The sequence below is a fragment of the Panicum hallii genome, chromosome 8, assembly GCF_002211085.1.
Source record: "Panicum hallii strain FIL2 chromosome 8, PHallii_v3.1, whole genome shotgun sequence".
In the NCBI taxonomy this organism is placed as follows: Eukaryota; Viridiplantae; Streptophyta; class Magnoliopsida; order Poales; family Poaceae; genus Panicum; species Panicum hallii.
In genome coordinates, this window is record NC_038049.1 from 37,122,001 (window position 1) to 37,143,943 (window position 21,943).

The 21,943-nt window shown below is 43.2% G+C and overlaps 1 protein-coding gene and 1 pseudogene across 3 annotated transcripts; both read right to left on the bottom strand.

Moving 5' to 3' along the window:
* Positions 1 to 504: 504 nt before the first annotated feature.
* Positions 505 to 6,505, bottom strand: LOC112902962 (putative disease resistance protein RGA3). 3 transcript variants are annotated; one of them, XM_025972161.1, is made up of 7 exons: positions 6,348 to 6,505; positions 6,094 to 6,237; positions 5,670 to 5,843; positions 5,490 to 5,527; positions 5,131 to 5,354; positions 1,403 to 4,516; positions 505 to 876 (listed from the first exon to the last, which is right to left on the bottom strand). In XM_025972161.1, the coding sequence occupies exon 6, from the start codon at positions 4,472 to 4,474 to the stop codon at positions 1,418 to 1,420; it is 3,057 nt and encodes a 1,018-aa protein (XP_025827946.1). In that variant the 5' UTR covers positions 4,475 to 4,516; positions 5,131 to 5,354; positions 5,490 to 5,527; positions 5,670 to 5,843; positions 6,094 to 6,237; positions 6,348 to 6,505; the 3' UTR covers positions 505 to 876; positions 1,403 to 1,417. The 3 variants fall into 3 exon arrangements, with proteins under 3 accessions (XP_025827946.1, XP_025827949.1, XP_025827947.1); XM_025972164.1 differs by lacking the exon at positions 5,670 to 5,843; XM_025972162.1 differs by lacking the exons at positions 5,490 to 5,527; positions 6,094 to 6,237; positions 6,348 to 6,505 and having other exon boundaries at positions 5,670 to 5,796.
* Positions 6,506 to 9,516: 3,011 nt separating this feature from the next.
* Positions 9,517 to 20,917, bottom strand: LOC112903761 (annotated as a pseudogene).
* Positions 20,918 to 21,943: the final 1,026 nt, after the last annotated feature.

Sequence of the window (21,943 nt, forward strand, 5' to 3'; positions counted from 1 at the left end):
GGCCGGATGGATGGATTGTGATCTGTAGACGACGCGTCCGTGTGACGAGCAGAGCAAGACAAGGAGGGACCCCGTGTATGTGTGTTGGTTCCTTTCGAAATGCAGACGCGCGTGCGACTCTGAAGAAGCAACCGCTCTGCACTGTCGTCAGTCCTGTCCTGCTGGCCTTCATTTGCTGCATTATTTATCAGATCGGGTTATCTGTAGAAGATGCATCAGTGCAAGGAGCAGATGAAGACAAGGACCCTGATGAGTGTGGTTCCTCTGGACGAAGCAGACGCGCATGCTGCTCTCAAGATATTGCAAATACGAATTCTTCTTTGTTTTTGGTCACTGATGTTGCACTGACTACCTATGTGGCAATGGCAACCGGCAACTAACACTGACAAACTAACTGCAGGGTAACTTCATTAACATGTACACTCAATAGACCTGATAAACTGACAAGCAGGAGAAAGGACCTGCATTGGTTAGTTCACAGAAGCTGCATTGCTGGAACGAGAAGGGGAGCAAGTAACGACAGCTTTATTTCACAGAAATGTTAGTGGCAATTACAAAACAAGAGCTCACTTTTCATGTATATCGATAATTGCGACAGAAAGCATGCAACAGCAGATGCGGTTTCTTCACATTACATGTTCACAAACTACTAAAAGTCCAAGCTCACCACAGAGTTATTCCAGAAACTCAAGTAGCACATATTTTATTCAGACATGCACACTAGCCAAACACTTAAACAAACATTAAAAACGAGCCTTCCCATACATCAGCTCGTGTTGTGGTTCTTGATCAGCCATCCTTAGTCCATCGACGGCTCGAGACAGACATCCAGGTCCACGAGTAGGCACTTACGTCGTCTTCAAGAGATGTAGCACCCTTTATGAAAGCAAAAAAAAAAAGAAAAGGAAATAGCTTGTAACCGGCTCATGACAAGAACGATGGTGTAGAATTTATTCTTTCTTCACCAATTGTTGTTGTAGTGATTTATAGGTCAATTTTATATAATTATAATATAGAATTTAGAGTATTTTTGTTCAAAATTAAGTTATTTTATTAATTGCATTTTCTATGGGCTCTTTATTATTTAACTATTTTCTTTCTAGATCACCTAGAAATCAACTACTAATTTCTTTATTTTTTAATTTCGAATTTATATATATATATATATTAATAGTAGTTGGTATGGACTCTTTAGGTTAGTTCAGATCGTTAGATCTTCATAAAAATCCAACGGTGTATATCCTTTCCTTTTTTCGATTAATGTGAGAATTTCTAGGTTCTCTCGGCAAACGTGGTGGCTTCTTTTAACACTATCGTATTAAGATAATAGATAAGAGCACGAATGGAAAATAGGGAAGAGATAAGTATGTATCATATTCAAATATCCAGTGAGTGATCATACCTCGCATACTCATCATCACCAGGTGTAGACATCCATGTCTTCCCCGTGCAGCTGCTGGTGCTTCTCTTGGAGTCCAGGCAGCCACCGTGAGGAGACATCTTGCATGTCCTCATCCAGAAACAGCTGGTGCAAGCTGTCCAACCTCTCTACATACCTCAAGTTTGGAGACAGCTGTGCACGCAGCTCTCTCACCTGGGGAATATTTGAGACCCTCTCTAGGCCTCTACATCTAGCAATTAAAAGCGTCTCAGAGAGGAACGGGAGGTTCTCCACCACCTTAATGCTATCCACATATCTTAACTGGAGCTCCTTCAAGCTGGTGGCCTGCTGTCCAAGCTGCCGTGGGAGAGCTCTCAGATTGGGGCAGCAGACAAGAAACAACTTCTTCAAACGTGGCAGCAGCTGCATCCTTGGAGGTGGGGCTTCCCCCTTTTGGTTTGCAGCAGCACCATCCTTACCTGCTGCTGCTGCCGCCGCTTCTTCTTCTTCTTCAACAACAAAGGTCCACTCCTCCCAGTTGGGCATATCCTTGATGTACAACGTTTCAAGCTTGGGGAAAGCAACTGCCTCTGCAGATCCGGGATTACCCACCCCGTAGCCAACAAATTCGGGTCCAATCTTGGTGACTGCAGTGGCTCCCTCGATTCTCAGATATTTCAGGTTGGGGAGCTGCCCGATTGGAGGAAGATGCACACATGATTTGCAATACACAAGTATCAAACACATCAATGATGGAAAATGTGTAGCAGTACCAAGCCAGGTGGGAAACCTCCGACCAAAAAAATTTAGAATACCTATATCTTCAATGCTCTGTGGAGGGATTAGCTTCTCAAACGTCCTCTCTATATTGATTATATCCATTTCACTATATGGTTCATCTGTACGTGCAGTACAACTTAAATTGAGTTGTTTGAGAAACTTTTTGTCTAGTAACAATGAATCTGTGCTACAAGGAGATGCTCTCTCCAATTTATTCAAATCAAGCTTCCTCAGCTCAAAAAGAGGACCCAGCTCTTCTAGGCTCCATCCATCTTGTGCTCTAGCACTATTATCACTGCCACCACCAACCGCAAATCCATCAAGATCATTCAGGAGCTTCAATTTAGCAATCCCTTTTGGAACCTGGTTTATTGGTGTTCCAGCAAGACCAAGGCGTCTCAAGTTACATAACCGAGTTATACCTAATGGGAGACTATGCAAAGCATCGCACCGCTGCAAGTTCAATATCTGAAGGTTTATGAGACAACGAATGGACTCAGGAAGACAAGATATGTCCGTTCCATCAAGACCAAGTAACCGTAGATGGATCAATCTTCCAACACAATTTGGAATACTTTGTATAACTGACCCAGTTAGATCCAAAACTCGAATATATGGAAGTCTTCTAAATATTGTGTTATCAACTCTCAGTGACTTTTCAGAAGAAGTTATCCATGTTCTAACTTTATATTGATCCTTATCCATGCTAGGTAACACCAATATATCCTTCTTAGTGACTGCTGAAATACGTCTAAATTTACTCATGACATTACCTCTTATTGATTCTGGGTCACCAACAAAACATTCTTCTCTAGATAAATGACAAGCAAGCTGCCTTAATAGGTCATGCACTCTGCATCGTCTAAGATCAGCCGATAAATAATTTGGTTGGAGGAGATTCCGATATATCAACTCATAATAGTATTCTTCAGCTGTATCTTCCAATAGTTGGCCATCTTGCTCATCAATGAAGCCTTCAGCCACCCACATCCTGGTAATATCATCACGATCAATAACTGCATCTTCAGGAAACATGGCACAATAGAGAAAACACGGCTTCAAACAGAGTGGTAGCTCTTCATAGCTTATATATAAAGCACTTGGTATTTCAAGTTTGCTCATGGACCAAGCATCTTTTCTTGAAAACTTGTTCCATTCATTCTCAGTTTGTTCTTTCCTGGCTAAAAGCCTTGCAACAACCTTAATTGCAAGAGGAAGACAACCACATCTGCGAACAATATCTATTCCTAAGTCTCGCAGATTTTGCACTTCTATTTCTTGGTTGATTCCCATGCTCTTCCAAAGCAACTTCCATCCTACGTCCACCGACATTAAGTCAACTCGGTGTGTATGGTCCACTCCAATTTCTACAGCAACAGTGTCAAGTCGTGATGTCAACAGAATTATCCCCGTGGCTGCAGCATGCAATGGGGTGCTCAGTAAATTTTCCCATATGTCAGACTGCCACGCATCATCCAACACAAGAAAGAAGCTCTTCTCTTGGATGGCTAATTTTAGCCTGCTTTGGAGCTCATCAATTGATTCATCCTGCATGTACTGTACTTCAAATTTTCGAAGAATCTCCTTCAGAATAGTAACCTCGGAGTAATCTTTGGAGACACAAACCCATGCTTGTTTGTCAAAGCACCTGTTTATTTTCTGGTCATTGTAAATTATCTGTGCTAGTGTTGTCTTACCAACTCCTCCTGTACCAACAATGGCAATCTTGTAAGACCTGTTGTCCTTATGTTCAAGTAGCAAATCTACTAGTTTTCTGCAAGCATGTATGACCTCCTTACCCACAAGGTTGGGTTCAACAAGGTGGGAACTTCTTATGTGTTTCGGTGCTGAAACTTTTTCAGTAGATTGTCTACTTGCCAGTGATGAAAATACTTCATCCTTTGAAATATTGTCTATTCTTTTGTTCAGGCTTCGAATCTTAGCAGCAACCTCATGACGTGTCTGGATATTAGAAAAGCAAGAGGAAAGGGAAAGGCCGGTGCATGTACTTGATTTGCTTGATAATGACAAAGAATGATCCGGCAATAGTTTGCTTCCTTTAGATCTAGCCAAGTCAATAACATCATCGGCGTCATACATGGCATCTCTTAGCTGATTGAGCCAATTATTAACAGCTGATTCTTTTGTGCTCCTTTGCTCTGCATCATTAAGAAAGTGTCGTATTTGCTCCATTCTTCTCTGCAGTTCTGTGAGCTCTTCTTTTACCCCTAAAATTAGTATGGCTTCCTCTGAAATAACATCTTGCAACTTCTTAGCACACGATCCAACTAAAGATTCTAGTATGGCTGCCATTAGACAAAGTTGCTGAGAGAGATTCACCAGAGGAGTTGCAGGCTGGGAAATAAATGTGCAAATGTGTTAACTTGGTCTAAAAATTTGAAAGGGCTCACAAAATTGAAATGCGTATTGAAAGATATTAACATATACCAGTACTGATTTGTGGTGTAATATTTACATGGCATGTAGGCTACTAGACCTCCAAGAGACCAAGACGCTGGGGCACCTTGTTGTTAAGCTAAATATCACTAAATTCTTCTTTATATCTTCAGTAAACATTACATAATGGCATAATGCTATTCCATATGGGTCAGGAACTAATAGTCTTGGACAAGATGTTTTTTAGCAAATTGAGTAGTACGGTGAGGTATTGAGGTATAACTCCTGAGTTAGCTTGTACCTTTTTGTTTGAGCTGCTAAATGTTGTAACCGAACATGGACTGGATTGGATGTTATCAGTTGGGAAAATATTTGCCATCATGCACAGATAACCTAAAGAAATCCTACCGGTAGTCAATTTTTTATCTGCTAGAGCACAATGATTGTTTGATTCACCATTTCAACTTTAACACTAAAAGATTTCTTGTTTTCTACATGCTACTATAGAAGTCACAATTACAGTAACTTAAAGGAAATGAAGATGCAATATAGCAGTAGCCTTGGAAGCTTACCTGTTAACAAGAGAATGACTTATGACCAGATTCAATGTTAGTTATTTATTTGTAGAAAGAGAATAATCAGATGATAACCCATCAAGACTTCAAACATCCAGCAGACTGCGCCCAAGCTAGGAAGATAAAAAGTAATGGATTCTAAAAACCACTTTATAATGTGGATAGCAGAAGTTATCAGCCAATCACCAATGTAGAATCACAAATAACAGAGCTCATTAAACCTGCAAAAGTTGAAGAAAGAATGAATAGGTTAAGTTTGCTCATCGAAAGAAAGGTTGTTTAATCACAGGCTATAGCTAGAATGGTTCAGCGGAAGAATTATCACTGAATTAAAGCCATGCTGGTGCATTAAGTACCTGTTTACAGGTGCATTGGTAAGCCTCTGATCATATCACTACAGAAGAAGATCAGTACGTGTCAATGCAATTATTTTTTCTCGCAACACTCTCTCTTTGATGAGAGTTTTCTTGATAAACTTAAAGAGAGATTGAGAGGTCCACAGAAATTGGTCCACAGAGCATCAAGCTTCTGCTTACCAGGACATGAAAAATCTGAAGCACAACTCGAACCATCTTCCAAGAAGCATAATAGTCTCATAACAACCAATAGTAATCTTCTTGAACAAGCAGTTTGTTCATCAGATCATTACCCATGAGTACTATCACTTTATCGCTAGGAGAAACGAGAACCAGCAGATCCTACAGCAACTACTGCAAAAAAGCGGGGACAACTAGAACAGCTTAGCAGGTTAATGACAGCCCGGTTGATCAACACCTATAACTAGAACAGCTTAGCAGGTAATATAATTAGCAAGAAAAATTACTGCCCAAACTCAGTATTTCCATATCTATTAGAACTAGAAAGGGTACCTGAATACTAGAACAGCTTAGCAGGTAATATAATTAACAAGAATTACTGCTCATCTCAGAATTTTCAGATCTATTAGACTAGAAAGGGTACCTGAAAAAAAAAGGTCAACTGATAAGGCACTGATCAGAGTGCTGCATATGGAGATTTGTATGTCTCAAGGCATATTATTTTGCTCCCAATAGGATCTCTTGAATCAATGATCCACGAGAAATTTGCACACTGCCAGCATAGCTTCTGCATGATTAGTCAATTCTTATGAGAACAGAAAGCTATGGTGGAAATCAGAACGTCTTCTTGATTAACCTGAGGCCATGAATTGAAGCTTTCCATATCCAAAAACATACCTTCAGCAGAGCAGGGCCGCCCCGTGCCGCGCGGGCGCGAGCGCGGCCGCACTCGGCGCTGCCGCGCCGGGCGGCAGGAAGCGTGGACTGCGGTCGCGACGCCTTGGCAGAGGGAGGACGTTGGCGGCCGGCCAGCGGGAGGAACAGCGAAAGGGGGCGGTGGCGCACAAGGACTCGGGGAGGAGCTTGTCGACGATGATGGGGACGGCGGCGCCAAGCCTGAGCAGCACAGGGAGGAGGGGAAGGACCGAGGCGGCGCACAGGCCGGAGGAGGAGGAGAGGGGCGGCAGGCGGCAGCGCGCAGGAAGGGGAGAGGAGGACGAAGACTGGAGAGGGGCGGTGGGCGGTGGCGCACGCGGGGAAGAGCGGGCGCTTGGGTGAGGCAGCTGGGTGCGGGAGAAGGAAAGGAATAAGGAATAAGGGCCTGTTTGGATCCAAGGGCAAATGGCAAAAGGGCAAAAAGTAAAATTTTTGCTCCTGTCACATCAGATGTTTGGACGCTAATTAGAAGTATTAAATATAGTTTAATTAAAAAACTAATTACATAGATGAGGACTAAATGACGAGACGAATCTATTAAGCCTAATTAATCCATAATTAGCAAAATTACGGTAGCATTTGCCCTTTTGCACTTTGGGGTGTTTGGATCCAAAAGTGCAAAAAAAGTGCAAAAGAGCAAAAGTTTTGCACTTTCTCAGGCCCTAAAGCGGCTGGGTGCGGTTTGGTTGGTGGGATGGATGGAGATGGAGTGGAGCGGCAGTAAGGGAATACACCGTATGAGTTCGTCCCGAAAAAAGAACGGTTGGACGGGGTCAGCTCCTGTCTCCTTCCTCCGCGCCTCCTTCGTTCCGCGCTCGGTGCTCCACACGCGGGGGTGGCCCCCCTATGCTAGCGTCTCCCCAGTTCAGCTCACTTGGAGGGGGTGGCCCACGAGCAGGGCGGACGGCAAGCCGGAGGACAACGAAGCTCTCCGCTCGTCCGGCGCCGCAGAAATGGAGCGTCCCTTTATTGCTGTCACCGGCGGCGCAGGTGACTTGACTTGGATTCTGCTAATTGCTTCGGTAGAGAGAGGAAGAGAGAGAGTGAGTGGCGCTAGCTGCTGTTGTTTGTTTCACAGGGGGAGTGGGCAAGAAGAAAGCTAGCTAGCTGGTAGCTGCCGTCGCCGATTGGAGAAGAAAGGAAGAAGAAGAGCTGCTGGTGGAGGAGATAGATGGTGGCTGGTAGTGCTCGATGGAGAGAAGCAGCTAGGCTTCCGTGGTGGCGTGCTGGATTGGAGAGGGGAGCAGGTGATTTTTGTTGGATTTGGAGCAAAGAGGAGACGGATGGTCGGATACACGGATGGACCTTGAGCGGCTGCTGTTGCGTGGATTCCACGACTAACAGGCGGGCCCCACAATAACAGTGGCTAACGGAGCTGTTATCCCATCAAGATCGATTCCTCCAACCAAACAACGAATAGAACCCTTCGTCCCTCCAACCAAACATATGACTGGAACCATCCCATTCCTAAAATCAGGAATGGATTTATCTTGTTCTATCTCGCTCTTCAACCAAACACTATCTAATGAAGCCTATATATTAGGGGTTTAGGATCCACATGTCAGCCACTAAATCGGGTTTGGCGGGTTTGCGGACGTGGATATTATTTTTTCAAACCCGTTAGCAGATATCCGTCGGGTTTAAGGTTGTACCTGCGCCCGTGCCCGCGGCATAAATGCAAACCCGTATCCGTGGCTGTCGGGTTTGCTATCCGCGGGCAATATTTTGTACCCGTTGCCATCTTTAGCAGGACGCAAAGGATACCAAATACGGAGGAGTAAACGGAAACTGGAGTTGTTGGAACACGTGAATAAGGAGTTGGAGACTTATAGAAAAGATGCTTTTAGACCATACAACAGTGTCTACAAAGACTTCAGTATTTGAGTACCACCTATTGTGGCATTTGAATATTATGGAAGAAGCCAATGAGCCTCCTATAGAATTAGCAAATAAGTATATTTAATAATCATAGGATTAGCTTTGGATGCGATCTGCTTATTACCATGAGATTCCACGGGTACATTTGAAAATCCCCGTGCATGTTTGATGAAATCAGTACTAGCATGTAGGAGATGGAATCATTTTAGCCTCAGAGTTGTAGATAGCTTTATTAGGTGGTGTGAACAGCTGACCTGTGCAACCATGTGCTTCCATGTTGTTTAGGTTATTAACAACCTCGATATCCAGGTGCAACCATGTGCTTCCAATGCCAGGTCGCTCTGATGATTAAATAGTCTCTGTGTACGTATCGACAGTCGGGACGCATCTGGGCGTGAATCTCGTCGTGCAAATTAAGTGCATCATCATCTGTCACTGTCAGGGAGGGTCGCCGCGCTGGCTGAGCAGAGGAAATACCAAATCGCCAAGGCCGACCACCACGCGTGCATGTGCATCTGATGGTGCATGTGCATATGTCAGGGAGGGTTGGTGCATGTGCAGGCCAGAACACTCTGTTCGCCATCTGCGTGGTTGCTCGGCGCCGGCGGGTTCCAACGCCATCGTGACGGCGCATCCTATGGTCGCTGCAAGCGGGGGATGGGCGGCACCACAGGGGGTGCCGGTGGACGGACCGTCCACCCCTTGGGTCCCCTTGCGGCCGTCCGATCGGCCACGGGCGGTCCGGATCCATTGGATGGATTGTGATCGGTACACGTCTAGACGATGCGTCGCAAGTAACGCCAGTTTTTATTTCACATAAATGTTAGTGGTAGTTACAAAATAAGAGTTCACTTTTTTCATATACAATTGTATATCTATAATACCAGCAGATGCGGTTTCTTCACATTACATGTTCACGGACTACTAAAAGTCCAAGCTCACCACAGAGTTATTCCAGAAACTCAAGTAGCACACATTTTATTCAGGCATGCACACTAGCCAAACACTTAAACAAACATTAAAAAAGAGCCTTCCATACATCAGCTCGTGGTGTGGTTCTTGATCAGCCATCCTTAATCCATCGACGGCTCGAGACAGCCATCCAGGTCCACGAGCAGGCACTTACGTCGTCTTCAAGAGATGTAGCACCCTTTATGGAAGCAAAAGAGGAAATAGCTTGCCAGCGGCTCATGACAATTAAGAAAACAGAGCACGAACGAAAACCAGGGGAGAGAGAAATATGTAACGATATTCAAATGTTGTAGACATCCAGATCTCCTCGGTGCAGCTGCTGGTGCCGCTCTTGCAGTCCAGGCAGCCTCTGCGAGGAGACATCTTGCAAATCCTCTGTCAGAAACAGCTGGTGCAAGCTGTCCAACCTCTCCACATCCGTCTCACTTGGGACCCTCTCTAGGCCTTCACATGCAGCAATTATAAGCACCTCGGAGAGGAACGGGAGGCTCTTCACCACCTTAATGCTATCCACATATCTTAAATGGAGCGCCTTCAACAAAAAATTCTCTAAGTTTCATAACCGAGTTATACCTAATGGGAGACTATGCAAAGCATCGCACCGCTACAGGTTTAATATCTGAAGGTTTATAAGACAACAAATGGATTCAGGAAGACAAGATATGTCAGTTCCATCAAGACCAAGTAACCGTAGATGGATCAATCTTCCAACACAATTTGGAATACTTTGTATAACTGACTAAGTTAGATCCAAAACTCGAATATGTGGAAATCTTCTAAATATTGTATTATCAACTCTCAGTGACTTTTCATAAGATGTTCTCCAAATTCTAACTTTATATTGATCCTTATTCATGCTAGGTAACACCATCGCATCCTTCATAGTGACTGCTGAAATAAGTCTAAATTTACTCATGACATTAACTCTTATTGATTCTGGGTCACCAACAAAATATTCTTCTCTAGATAAATGACAAGCAAGCTGCCTTAATAGGTCATGCACTCTGCATCGACTAAGATCAACCAATGAATAATTTGGTTGGAGGAGATTCCTACATATCAACTCATAATAGTATTTTTCAGCTGTATCTTCCAATAGTTGGCCAGCCACCCATATCCTGGTAATATCATCACGGTAAATAACTGCATCTTCAAAAAATATGGCACAATAGACAAAACATTGCTTCAAACAGAGTGGTAGCTCTTCATAGCTTATATATAAAGCACTTGGTATTTCAAGTTTGTTCATGGACCAAGCATCTTTTCTTGAAAAATTTGTTCCATTCATTCTCAGTTTGTTCTTTGCTTGCTAAAACCCTAGCAACAACCTTAATTGTAAGAGGAAGACAGCCACATCTGCGAACAATATCTGTCCCTAAGGCTCGCAGATTTTGCACCTCTTTTTCATTGTTAATTCCTATGCTCTTCCAAAGCAACTCCCATCCTACATCCACCGACATTAAATCAACTCGAAGTGTATGGTCCACTCCAATTTCTACAGAAATAGTGTCGAATCGAGACGTCAACAGAAGTATCCCTGTGGCTGCGCACTGCAGCATGCAATGGGGTCCTCAATAGATTTTCCTATTTTTCAGACTGCCACACATCGTCCAACATAAGAAAGAAGCTCTTCTCTTTGATGTTTAATTCTAGCTTGCTTTGGAGCTCATCAATTGATTCATCCTGCATGTACTGTACTTCAAATTTTTGAAGAATCTCCTTCAGAATCGTAACCTCGGAGTAATCTTTGGAGACACAAACACATGCTTGTTTGTCAAAGCACCTGTTTATTTTCTGGTCATTGTAAATTATCTGTGCTAGTGTTGTCTTACCAACTCCTCCTGTTCCAACAATGGCAATCTTGTAAGACCTCTTGTCCTTATGTTCAAGTAGCAAATCTACTAGTTTTCTACAATCATGTATAACCTCCTTACCCACAAGGTTGGGTTCAATGAGGTTGGAGCTTCTTCTATGTCTCGGTGTTGAAACCTTCTCAGTAGATTGTGTGCTTGTCAGTGACGAAAATACTTCATCCTTTAAAATATTGTCTATTCTTTTGTCACTACAAGGGATCGTTAGATCCATGACACAATAAAAGTGTCAAGGAATGCTTAAAAACCGTCATTGTCGCTGTTTATGACGAAAACTTGTATCGTCATCTATCTCGCGTCACAATTTGAAATTGTGACGTTCAGCACCATTTGCGTCATAAATCTAATAGAACCATGACGCTGCGTTATCATCACTACTTGGCCCGGCCCGCTCCAGCCCGGTTGCAAGCGACGTGGTGAATCTGCGACACGTGGACGACACGTGGATGGTGGGTCCCTATCTTAGTGGATCATGTTGGGCCTATTTTGGCTTTTGAACTGGACGAACCCATTATGTTTCTCGAACTTTAGCCCACTTTAAATTTCGTAATGGGCCTGTTTCGTGGATAACGAAAGTAGAGGCTGGCCAACATTTAGGCCCATTTCAGTAAGGCATAAAAAAATTTCGGCCCCTTTATTAAATTGAGTAATGTCATTCTTAATATTTGCAAAAAGAATGATCAATTAGTTAACAAGACATAAGCAGAAATTAGCTCCATACACTAACAGCAGAAATTAGGTCCATACATCACAAGTAGGTTCATACATCAGTTAACCCAACAGCACTTGTCCAAAAGTGCCCCACACAAAATAAACATGGTTTAGTGCAAACATCACATGTCCAAAAGTGCCCCACAACAACATATAGATAACACAGGAAATATGTTCTCAAGAGCTTTGAAGATGACTAAGAAGAACCTCCAGTTTTTTATCAGTCTCAGCCTTGTCATTGATCCTGGCTTGTTCTGATTCCTGAAACTTCATAACCAGCACATCAAGTTGTTCTTTTTGTTTGGAGACAAGCAATTGTAGCTCAGCATTAGCACTCTTCTCTGCCGCCAGCTGTTCTTCAAGCTGTTGAGCTTTTGCTGTACGCTGAACTTTGGCCAAGCCCACATTATGAAGAAATCGGTTGTTCTTGGTTTTCTCAGCAAGGAACTCAGCTACTATAGTGTTCACTGCAGGCTGTTCATTTTGAGAATCTGTAGATTCTGAAAGCTTGTTCTCCAATTCATTCTACAAGTTCAAGAAAGTTAAATAGGTTATTTGTTAACGGTGTACAAGTACCAACAAAAAGAAACAGTGCAATAAGAGTGATAATACTTACAATAGCAGACTGGACAGTAGGTGCATAGCCTTTCTTCTTACTGTAGTGGAAGTCTCCTGATGAAACTTAACTTGACTACAGTTGATTTTGTTCTTGTCAGCAGTTTCCTACATCCAAGAGATGTTAGTAATGCATCCCATACCCATATATTTATTCACAGAGAATTAAAAGTTCAGCCTCAGATAATAACATACCACATTTTTGGGGTTCTTCCAATGTTCAACAAGAGCATTCCACTGTGCATCAGTTAGAGATTTCACAGGAGAAGTCTTTGGAACCAAATGGAGTGGAAACGGTGTAAAATACTTCTTTAACCTGTATCGTTGTTGGCGAATTGCAGACTGCATCATACGGCCACAAGCATGTTTAACTGAACCATCGTTCTTGTCCATATCAAATTTTAACTGCAAGCAAAGAATACAAAGTTGCATGATAAGCATTATCAAATTTGAAATAGTACCAAGTAATGAAACAAGCAGAGATGCTTGAAGTCTGCACTTAACTTTAAGACCTCCCATGAATTGATCAAGAACTTGAGTTTGCTTCTTGTATTCCTTCCAATGTGGGAACACAGGTAAATGGTTTCTGACTAAGATGTTGGACTCAGTTGCAAACTTTGCAGCAATAAAAGGCACTGATGGCCTTGTCTTCCCCTCCTTGATCACCAAAGGCAACTTGGCACGTCTAGAATGAGTTATCTTTTAGAGACCCTTTCCCATATTTGTTCCCCTTATGCATCTGTCACTCTCTGTATAAAGATAATTTTGCAATTAGATATTGATGCAAAATTGCGAAGAAAAGAACATTGGCAAGATATTATAGTTGAGTCACTTGCCTTCAATCTGTACTTCATTATCATGCTGCACACACTGATCATGTGCACCCTGAGCATCTTGCTGGGGAATGGCATCATCTAGAAATAAAGACAGTAATGCTCAGACTTTATGTAAATGAAGGCAATAAAGAAACAATACAAAGCATCATATTTGATATAACCTTGTATGTGTTCTTCATTTGGCAATGCGACCTGATCATCTCGCTGCTGAGTTGCATCTATTAAAAAATAGAAGGAAGTAAAAGATCAGACTTTGTGAAGGTAATAATGAAACAGTAGAAACAAGTTTGTTTGATCTTACCTTGAGCAGTATTCTGTGTGCTGTCGACACCCTTAGCAAGTGATTCTGGTGGAGTGAAAACACTAGCTGGAAGGATAGATGTAGGGTGTACGTACGCACCAGGTTCCGATGCCTTTTGTGACCTTGTGACTCTAGTAGTTTGATGTGCAGCTGCAGGATAATGTCTTGTCTGCTTCAATCTTTTTGTAGGAGGACATGGTGAGATGTCAGCAGGGTTCGTGTCATTTAAGCTTGTTTTCTTTGCAGTTCTGGTCGGAGCAGACTACAATAAACAGAAGGAAACAATTAACCTTGTATGAGGAACAAGGCACGACTGGATGCACTAAACATGTCTTTTCCAAAACATGGTAAGGCTTTAAGAATTGTTAGGACAGTTATAACCTGGGCTTCATCATCAGATTGTTCTCCTTCACCGGTACTATCATTTCCAGGATCATACTCCGTTTCAGAGTCGTCAGCAACTTTATTCTTTGAGGCCATTATGCTCTTCAAGGCAGCCACAATATTGTTGAACTCGTTCCCAGTGCTAGGTATGTTTAGTGCATCCAGTCGTGCCTTGTTCCTCATACATAGTCTGAGGCGTAGTAGTTCATATGGATTTATTGTTTCTGAAATGAGGGAAAACTAATTACTGGTTGCAGAAATATAACAAAAATTGAAGCACTGTAACTTAAATAGAAGTACATGCATAGACTATAAAGAAAACTTAAGCACTGTAGACTGAAGTACCCTAATTTTCACAGAGCAAACGAGTTCATGTTGATGCTACCAGCTTACATTCAGCATTTCAAAATTGGATTAAGCTAGATCGAACTCTACTACCAAAACCTAGCTAGAGTACTGACGGGAACTAACATTGGGGAGAGGGAACGCATAACGTAAAGCATACAGGCATAGCCACATTCACGATGCAGTAGGAAATCGGGGATTAGGATAAAACCTTTGACGCGTCTGCCGGCAGCAACCTTCCTCATTCCTGCGGTTGTTGGAAGGTGAGGATGGCGGTTGTTGGAAGGCAAGGATGGCGGCGCAGCAGCGAGGATGGTAGGCGCCTGGCTCGGCCACCGCCTCCAGAGGATGGTAAGGATGGCGGCGCCGCGTCGAGGATGGTAGGAGCTCGGCTGCAGCCCCCAGAGGATGGCGACGATGGTGGCGCAAGCGCTAGTGGTAGGGGATGGCGAGGATGGGGGAGTAACCGAGCTTGTCATATATAGTGAGCCAAAAATTTGGGCCGCGGGGGTTAAAATTTCGGGCGCGTGGCCTTGAAATTTTGGCCGGAGCGCGCGCAAATGGAAATTTTGGGTCCATTTGACCGTCGCCCCCTCACCGCCCCGCCGCCGCCACCTCCCAGCGCATGCGTCGCCGCCCCCATCCCCATCTGCTTCCGTCACCGCCCCATCCCCCTGCTCGTCCCCTGTCCCTGCTGCTCCCTCTGCTCTGTCACCGTTCCCATCCCCATCTGCTCTGTCGCAGAGCCCATCCTAGCTCAGCATGCACGTCCAGAGCATGTCGAGGGGGTCTAGAGCAGCATCGACGTCCAGTGGTCAAGGTAGGGGCTGGCAGGAGCTTCCCCTGATACATTGCCAAGAATGTGGCCTTCAAGTTATTCGAATTGAAAGCAAGAAGATAGGAACCTTAGGCCAAATTTTCTACAAATGCCCAAACAATGTCAAGGTAACAATTACATGAAATTGCTTGGTTTTACAATGAATTCATTCTGCTCATATGTTTTTTTGGTTTCCAGGATGACCCAACGAGCTGCCCTATGTTCAAGTCAGAAGCTGAGTATCATTCCATGTTGGAGCGTGGATTAGGAGCAGAGTGTGAACATTCAAGGCCATATAGAAGCCAAGACATGGAATGGTTCAGACAAGATGTGATTCAGTTGAAGCAATGTGTGTTGGAGATGAAACAGGAAATTAGAGACATAGGGAAGAGAGCATTTGTAGTAGATAAAAGCTGTGTTCTTGTGGTTTGTGCTGCTTGTTTTCTGGGAGTTATATTAGGTATGATGTGTAGTAGGAACTGAAACCTTGAACCATGTATCATATAGTAGGAACTGAAACCTTGAACCATGCATACATTGCCATGGTTCAGTTGGTATTTGTTCTCAGAACTTGAATCTGGACTGAAATGGGGTGTGTCTTTGTTCCCAGAACTGATGACAATTGAATCATGTATTAGGAGAAATTATAATGGCAACTGAGTGCAACTTAACTGAAAGTTCTGCTATAAACTGAAATATATATCTGCTGTCCAAACAATTGTGGTATAAACTGAAATATAGAGCTGACATGAACACTGCTATATAGAGCTGGTTCAATTATTCAAGAACTGATATATTGAGCTGATATAAACACTGACATAGCTTAAATGCAAATACAAATGGTTCAAGGTTCTGCTGCGAAACAAAATACTAATGGTTCAATTTTACAATTAGCCGGAGCGTCGGTCTTACAACAGTAGAAACAAAGACAACACAGTAGTTACAACACAAAGAGAACTAATCATCATCACTATCAACATCTTGGTCAGCTTCACTTCCACTACAATATGCCATCAGTGTGTCATCTACTTCGTCTTCACTGTCACCTAAAACTTCAGTAGTTTGTTCGGTTGCCAAACTAGCAAACTCAGCAGCATCAAATACATTGTCCTTTGTCTCGTCTCCTCCAGTTGAAGGCTGTTCACATGCACTATCTGAAACTCCCTTCCGCATACGCACATCTTCGCAACAATTATCATCTTGATAAGCAGGTGCCTCAATTTCAGAAATATTGTATAGATGTCTATGGTCGAAGGTCTGGACAATTTGCCAATTTTCACCATACTTTGTATCTGGTATATAGAAGACCTTTCTAGCTTGAGTGGCTAGAATTAAAGAATCATTCTTGTACCACAGATTTTGTATATTGATGCTTGTAAAATATCCATCATTTTTCATTCTAGTCCTCTTTCCTTCTAACTTGAACCAATCGCATTTAAACAACACTACTGACCTCTCATCACCATTGTACTCTAACTGAATGATTTCCTTTAGCACTCCATAAAAGTCAACATTAGATGTGCCTTGTGCCATTATCCCACAGTTTTGTGTCCTTTTATTCTTCTCGCGGTCGACAGTGTTAAAACGAACCCCATTGACTATGCATGATGAGTATTTCTTTACTCTGAAATCTGGTCCACATGCTAAGGAAAATAGATCATCATCTATCTCTTCTACTCCAGCAGTGCGCATCCTCATCACCTGTAAGCAAAACAAATCAGTTAGAAGCAGTTCTGAAACATATCAGTTACAATGGAAACTAAAAATATAAAGAAAATACTAACATGGCTCTAGAACCAGTTCTGAAATTGTTGTCGAAGCAGCTGTACAGTTATACGCACATCTTGAGACTCTAATTCCTCTTTGAACATTCTATATAGAAAAAAGAGAATATCAACATAGGTAAATGGATGGACTGCAGGTATGTATGATAAGAAATAAAACTAACAAATTATGATAACAGGCATAGAAGTCACAACGTACTTGACATATTTCTCTACTTCACTGCAGTTGTTTAGCACATACCACACCATTTGATCATAGTCATTGTCATATACATATTCATATGCGGAAGTAAAATTGACACCATGTCCGAATACGTCCACATCATAGTCATCTTCATTTGAAAATCCCACATTTCTTGGTTTCCGATTGAACCTGGTTTCAACATCATCCATGTACTTGGAGCAAAATGTCAAGCATTCATCAGCAACATATGCCTCAACTATCGAACCCTCTGGACGTGCTCTGTTTCTCACATATCTTTTCAGACTATACAATTTCCTTTCGATTGGGTACATCCACCCATATTGCACAGGACCTCGAAGTAATGCCTCATCAGGTAAATGCACAGCAAGGTGGATCATAACATCAAAAAAGGCTGGTGGGAATATTCTCTCAAGCTTCACAAGAATTATAGGTATTTCTTTCCTCATTTCAATCAGCACATCCTTGTTAACAGTTTTGCTACATAGTTCTCTAAAAAACTTTCCTAAATTAGCTACAGCCTCATAAATGTCCTGATCCACTAGTCCTCTCAAGCCAGCTGCTAAAAGTCTTTGTAACAGAATATGGCAATCATGTGTTTTCAGATCGTGCAACTTTGTTCCATCACCACTTAAACATCTAGAGATATTCGAAGCATATCCATCTGGAAACTTGACATCTTGTAAAAAAGAAATAAATCTAGCCTTTTGTTCTTTTGGCAGGGTGTATCGAGCATGAGGCATTCTATATGAATTTCCATGATCTACAAGGTGCAGCTCTTTTTTGACTCCCAAATCCTTTAAATCCAGCCTAGCTTTTACTGTATCCTTTGTCTTTCCTGGTATATTGAGTACAGTTCCAATCAAGTTCTCACAAATGTTCTTCTCAATGTGCATGACATCAAGATTATGTCTCAGCTTGAGGTTTTCCTAATACTCTAGGTTCCACAAACAAACCCTCCTCTTCCAAATTCTTGGAGGTTCCATTTGTTTCCCATTATTCTCGTCCTGATCCAAGTCCGAATGCTTCCTTTTGTTTGGAGCGTTTTTTCCTGGTCTAACATCTGTAACCCTTTGCAATTCTGATTGTAGCTCCTCTTTACTAAATCTTTCTGGTGGATCATTGCTGTCATAAAGACCCTTATATTCATTGTTCCGTCGCAGATGATGTCCACTTGGAAGAAAGCGATAGTGTCCAAAATACCCAATTTTGTTTCTTAGTGAATATGATAAAGGATTCTTGTCACAATGAATACATGCAAAAAATCCTCTTGTTGTACGTCCAGAAATAGTACCTAGAGCTGGATAGTCATGAATACACCACAATACTGCAGAACGAAGATTGAACATCCTACCACTTAGAGCATCATATGTTCGTATCCCCTTCCAAAGCTCAAGTAAATCTTCTACAAGAGGCTCTAGAAATACATCGAAATCCTTGCTAGGTGCGGAAGGGCCTGGAATTAGCAAAGCCATTAATAAATTTGACTCTTCCATGCATGCCCATGGTGGAAGGTTGTATGGCACTACAAATACCGGCCACATGCTGTATTTGGTGTTCATATTTCCAAAAGGATTGAACCCATCAGTCGCCAGGCCAAGTCTAATATTTCTAGCATCTTCTGCAAAATCTGGATATTCTCTATCGAAAGCTTGCCACGCCTCACCATCAGCTGGATGACTCATCTCCTTCTCCTTAGGCTATCGTTTCAATTTGTGCCATTGGGCTTCTTCTGCAGCTTGTTTAGAGATGAACATTCTTTGTAGTCTAGGCGCCAATGGAAAATGTCGCAATACTTTCTGTGGAATTCTCTTCCTCTCAGGGTCTTTCCATCTTGATGTTTTACAGACCGGACAATGGTCAAGCTTAGCATTTTGCTTTCTAAATAAGACACAATTATTCAAGCACACATGTATTGAGTCATATCCAAGTCCTAAATGCCGCAGAAGCTTCTTAGCATCATGATAAGATTTCGGAATTGTATTCAAATCTGGGAATGCTTGTGCCAATAGCTTCAATGTCGAAGTGAACGCAGTATTGCTGATTCTATAAAATGACTTCATATGTAGCAGCTTGACCACAAATGAGAACTTTGAGAACTTGGTACAACCAGGATAAAGTTCACGCTTAGCCTCTATCATCAATTTGGCAAGAAACGAATCATTATCAATGCTACCTTCTTCTACTGCTACGGTGTCTAGGTCCTGTAAGAGCCCATCAAAATGAACAGCATCGATATTTCCATCCTGACCAGCACCATCATCACTCACATGCATATCCATTGGTTCTTCCATAACATCTATGTCCAATGCCTCTCCACGATGTATCCATTTCGTATAAGTATTTTCCATCCCGTTCATCAAAATTAAATGTGCCTCTCTACATTGCCTTGATTCAAGTATATCTGATTAAGGCATCTGGTACATGGGCATAATACTTCTTCATCTTCACTGAATTTCCCTCTAACAAAATCCATAAATTCTTCGACCCCTTTCATATATTCAAGAGTAAATAGTCTGCCATGCATCCATTTTCTGTCCATCTAACAGAACATTGCACAAATATTAATCAACAACTCTAGCTGCAAATGGATTTAAAGCATTTCTACAACAAGAACATGTGAGCTTAATATATATACCTTGGCTGCAGCTGGATTGAGGGCCGAAGGTTGGAGCAACTGCAAACAGGGGCACCACCGCCCTGCCACTGCTGCTTGGAGCGCCAGAAAACAGGGGCACCACCACTGCCTGCAGCTTGGAGAGCCAGCAAGCAGGGGCACCGCGCCCCACCGCTGTCTGGTAAGCAAGATCTGACCGGCACCCCAGCTAGTCGCGGCCGGCACTGCAACCTATAGCTGTCGACCACCTCACCGCCGAGCACCGCCGCCGGCACCTCGTTGCCGAGCACAGCCGCCGGCGACCACGGCCGCAGTCGCGAGCACTGGCCACAGGCTGTGGCGAGTCAGCAGGGATTTGTTGACCCACTATGCAATCGGTTGCATTTGGTTTCGTCCGTGACTTAGAATCGCATTAAAAGTATAAAAGAATGAATTATGAAACTGTGGACAAGCGAATGTCTACCGCAGCGGCTGCGCCCCAACAGCTGGTTGCTGAGGTCCCTGGTTCGAAACCTCACAGCGGCATGTATTTTTTGTGTCCCGTATGTGCGCGTGTTGGGCCTGTTACCGACGCCCCAGACGAGTGGGCTGTGTGTGCCCGTGTTGGGCCTGTTACCGACGCCCTAGAGGAGTGGGCTGTGTGCTGGTCCTTGTTAAATTGTGACGAATCAATAAGACCGTCATACAATGATGGCCCTGGGGGCGTCAACTGGGCCGACCACGCATCTGTGACGAATCATAGGAAGGCCAAACATGCCCAACTGTAATCTGTGACGAAATGCAAAAATGTCACTCGAAAAATGTCATGGATCTACTGGTTTCTTGTAGTGTGTTCAGGCTTCGAATCTTAACAGCAACCTCATGACGTGTCTGGATATTAGAAAAGCAAGAGGAAAGGAAAAGGCCGGTGCATGTACTTGAATTGCTTGATATTGACAAAGAATGATCCGGCAATAGTTTTCTTTCTTTAGATCTAACCAAGTCAATAATATTATCAGCGTCATACATGGCATCTCTAAGCTGACTAAGCCAATTATCATAGAAGATGCAGGTTAACAATCCACATCTACTATGTGAAGTCAAAGAAAACGCGGGTTAACAATCCGCGTCTCCTATCTGAGGGTCATTGGAGATGTGGGTTTGTAAAACCGCGTCTCCAATGACCCCTCTCATAGGAGACGCGGAAAAATCACGTCATCTATGACCTCACATCAGAGACGTAAATTTGGAGACACGAAAAAACGCGTCTCCTACGTGAGTTAACTCATGTCTCCTATGAGGCTGTCTTACATAGTGAGACTCATACAACTGCATCCTTTGCAATACCTCGGTCGAAGAAACTATGGATCATCTCATCTTTCAATGCCCGTTCTCACAAAGCTGCTGGAACCTCTTAAACTTACAAATTCCATTACAGGCCTCAACTCTCCAAAGTTTGGATCTATTAAAGTTTGAGCTGCGTTCACCACTCTTCAAAAGTATTTTCATTCTCCTTTGTTGGGCAATTTGGACCTCAAGAAACGGATTCATTTTCGAAGGAATTCAACCAACAGTGGATGGTTGCTGCCGCACCTTCAAGAAGGAACTCGATTTGCTACAGCATCGAGTGAAGATAAAGCACAAACAACACCTTGAAGAATGGCTGAACTGTTTTCCTTAGATTGTGTGCTGTTTTTACTTTTCTTTCTCTTTCTTTATTTCCTGAACTCTTCTTGTTTTACCTTAATATATTTATAACCAGTATGGGATAAACACCCCTCCTGTTTCATAAAAAAAACTCCCTGTGCCTTTTCAAAAAAAAAATATCTGCGTGGCAGATTGTTGGATATTCAAGAACAGAGTTGCTGTTTTTTTTAATCAGGAGCAGAGTTGCTGTTACCTTGACCGCCGAGCAGTGGCGTACTTCACTGTTGAGTTGCTGTTCCAGTACGCCGGCGAGTCGGGGGTGTTATGATCGATCGCCAGAGCGCCAGGGGCACGCGTGCGGCATCCGTGTGTTACGTCTGCGAACGGGTAACCCAGGAATCAGGATGGCATCCGCGGCCGCGGCGTCGGCGACTCGGCGGCCTCCCGGCGGCCGGCGAGGCCTCGTCGGCAGCCACGCCGGAAGGGTCGTCGCTCGACCGGAACGAGAATTTGTGATGCCATAGGGTAATGACCTCGGGCCGTCGAGGCGCGCGGCGCCATCTCAGTGGCAACACGATCGGCGCGCCGCGTTTGCGTG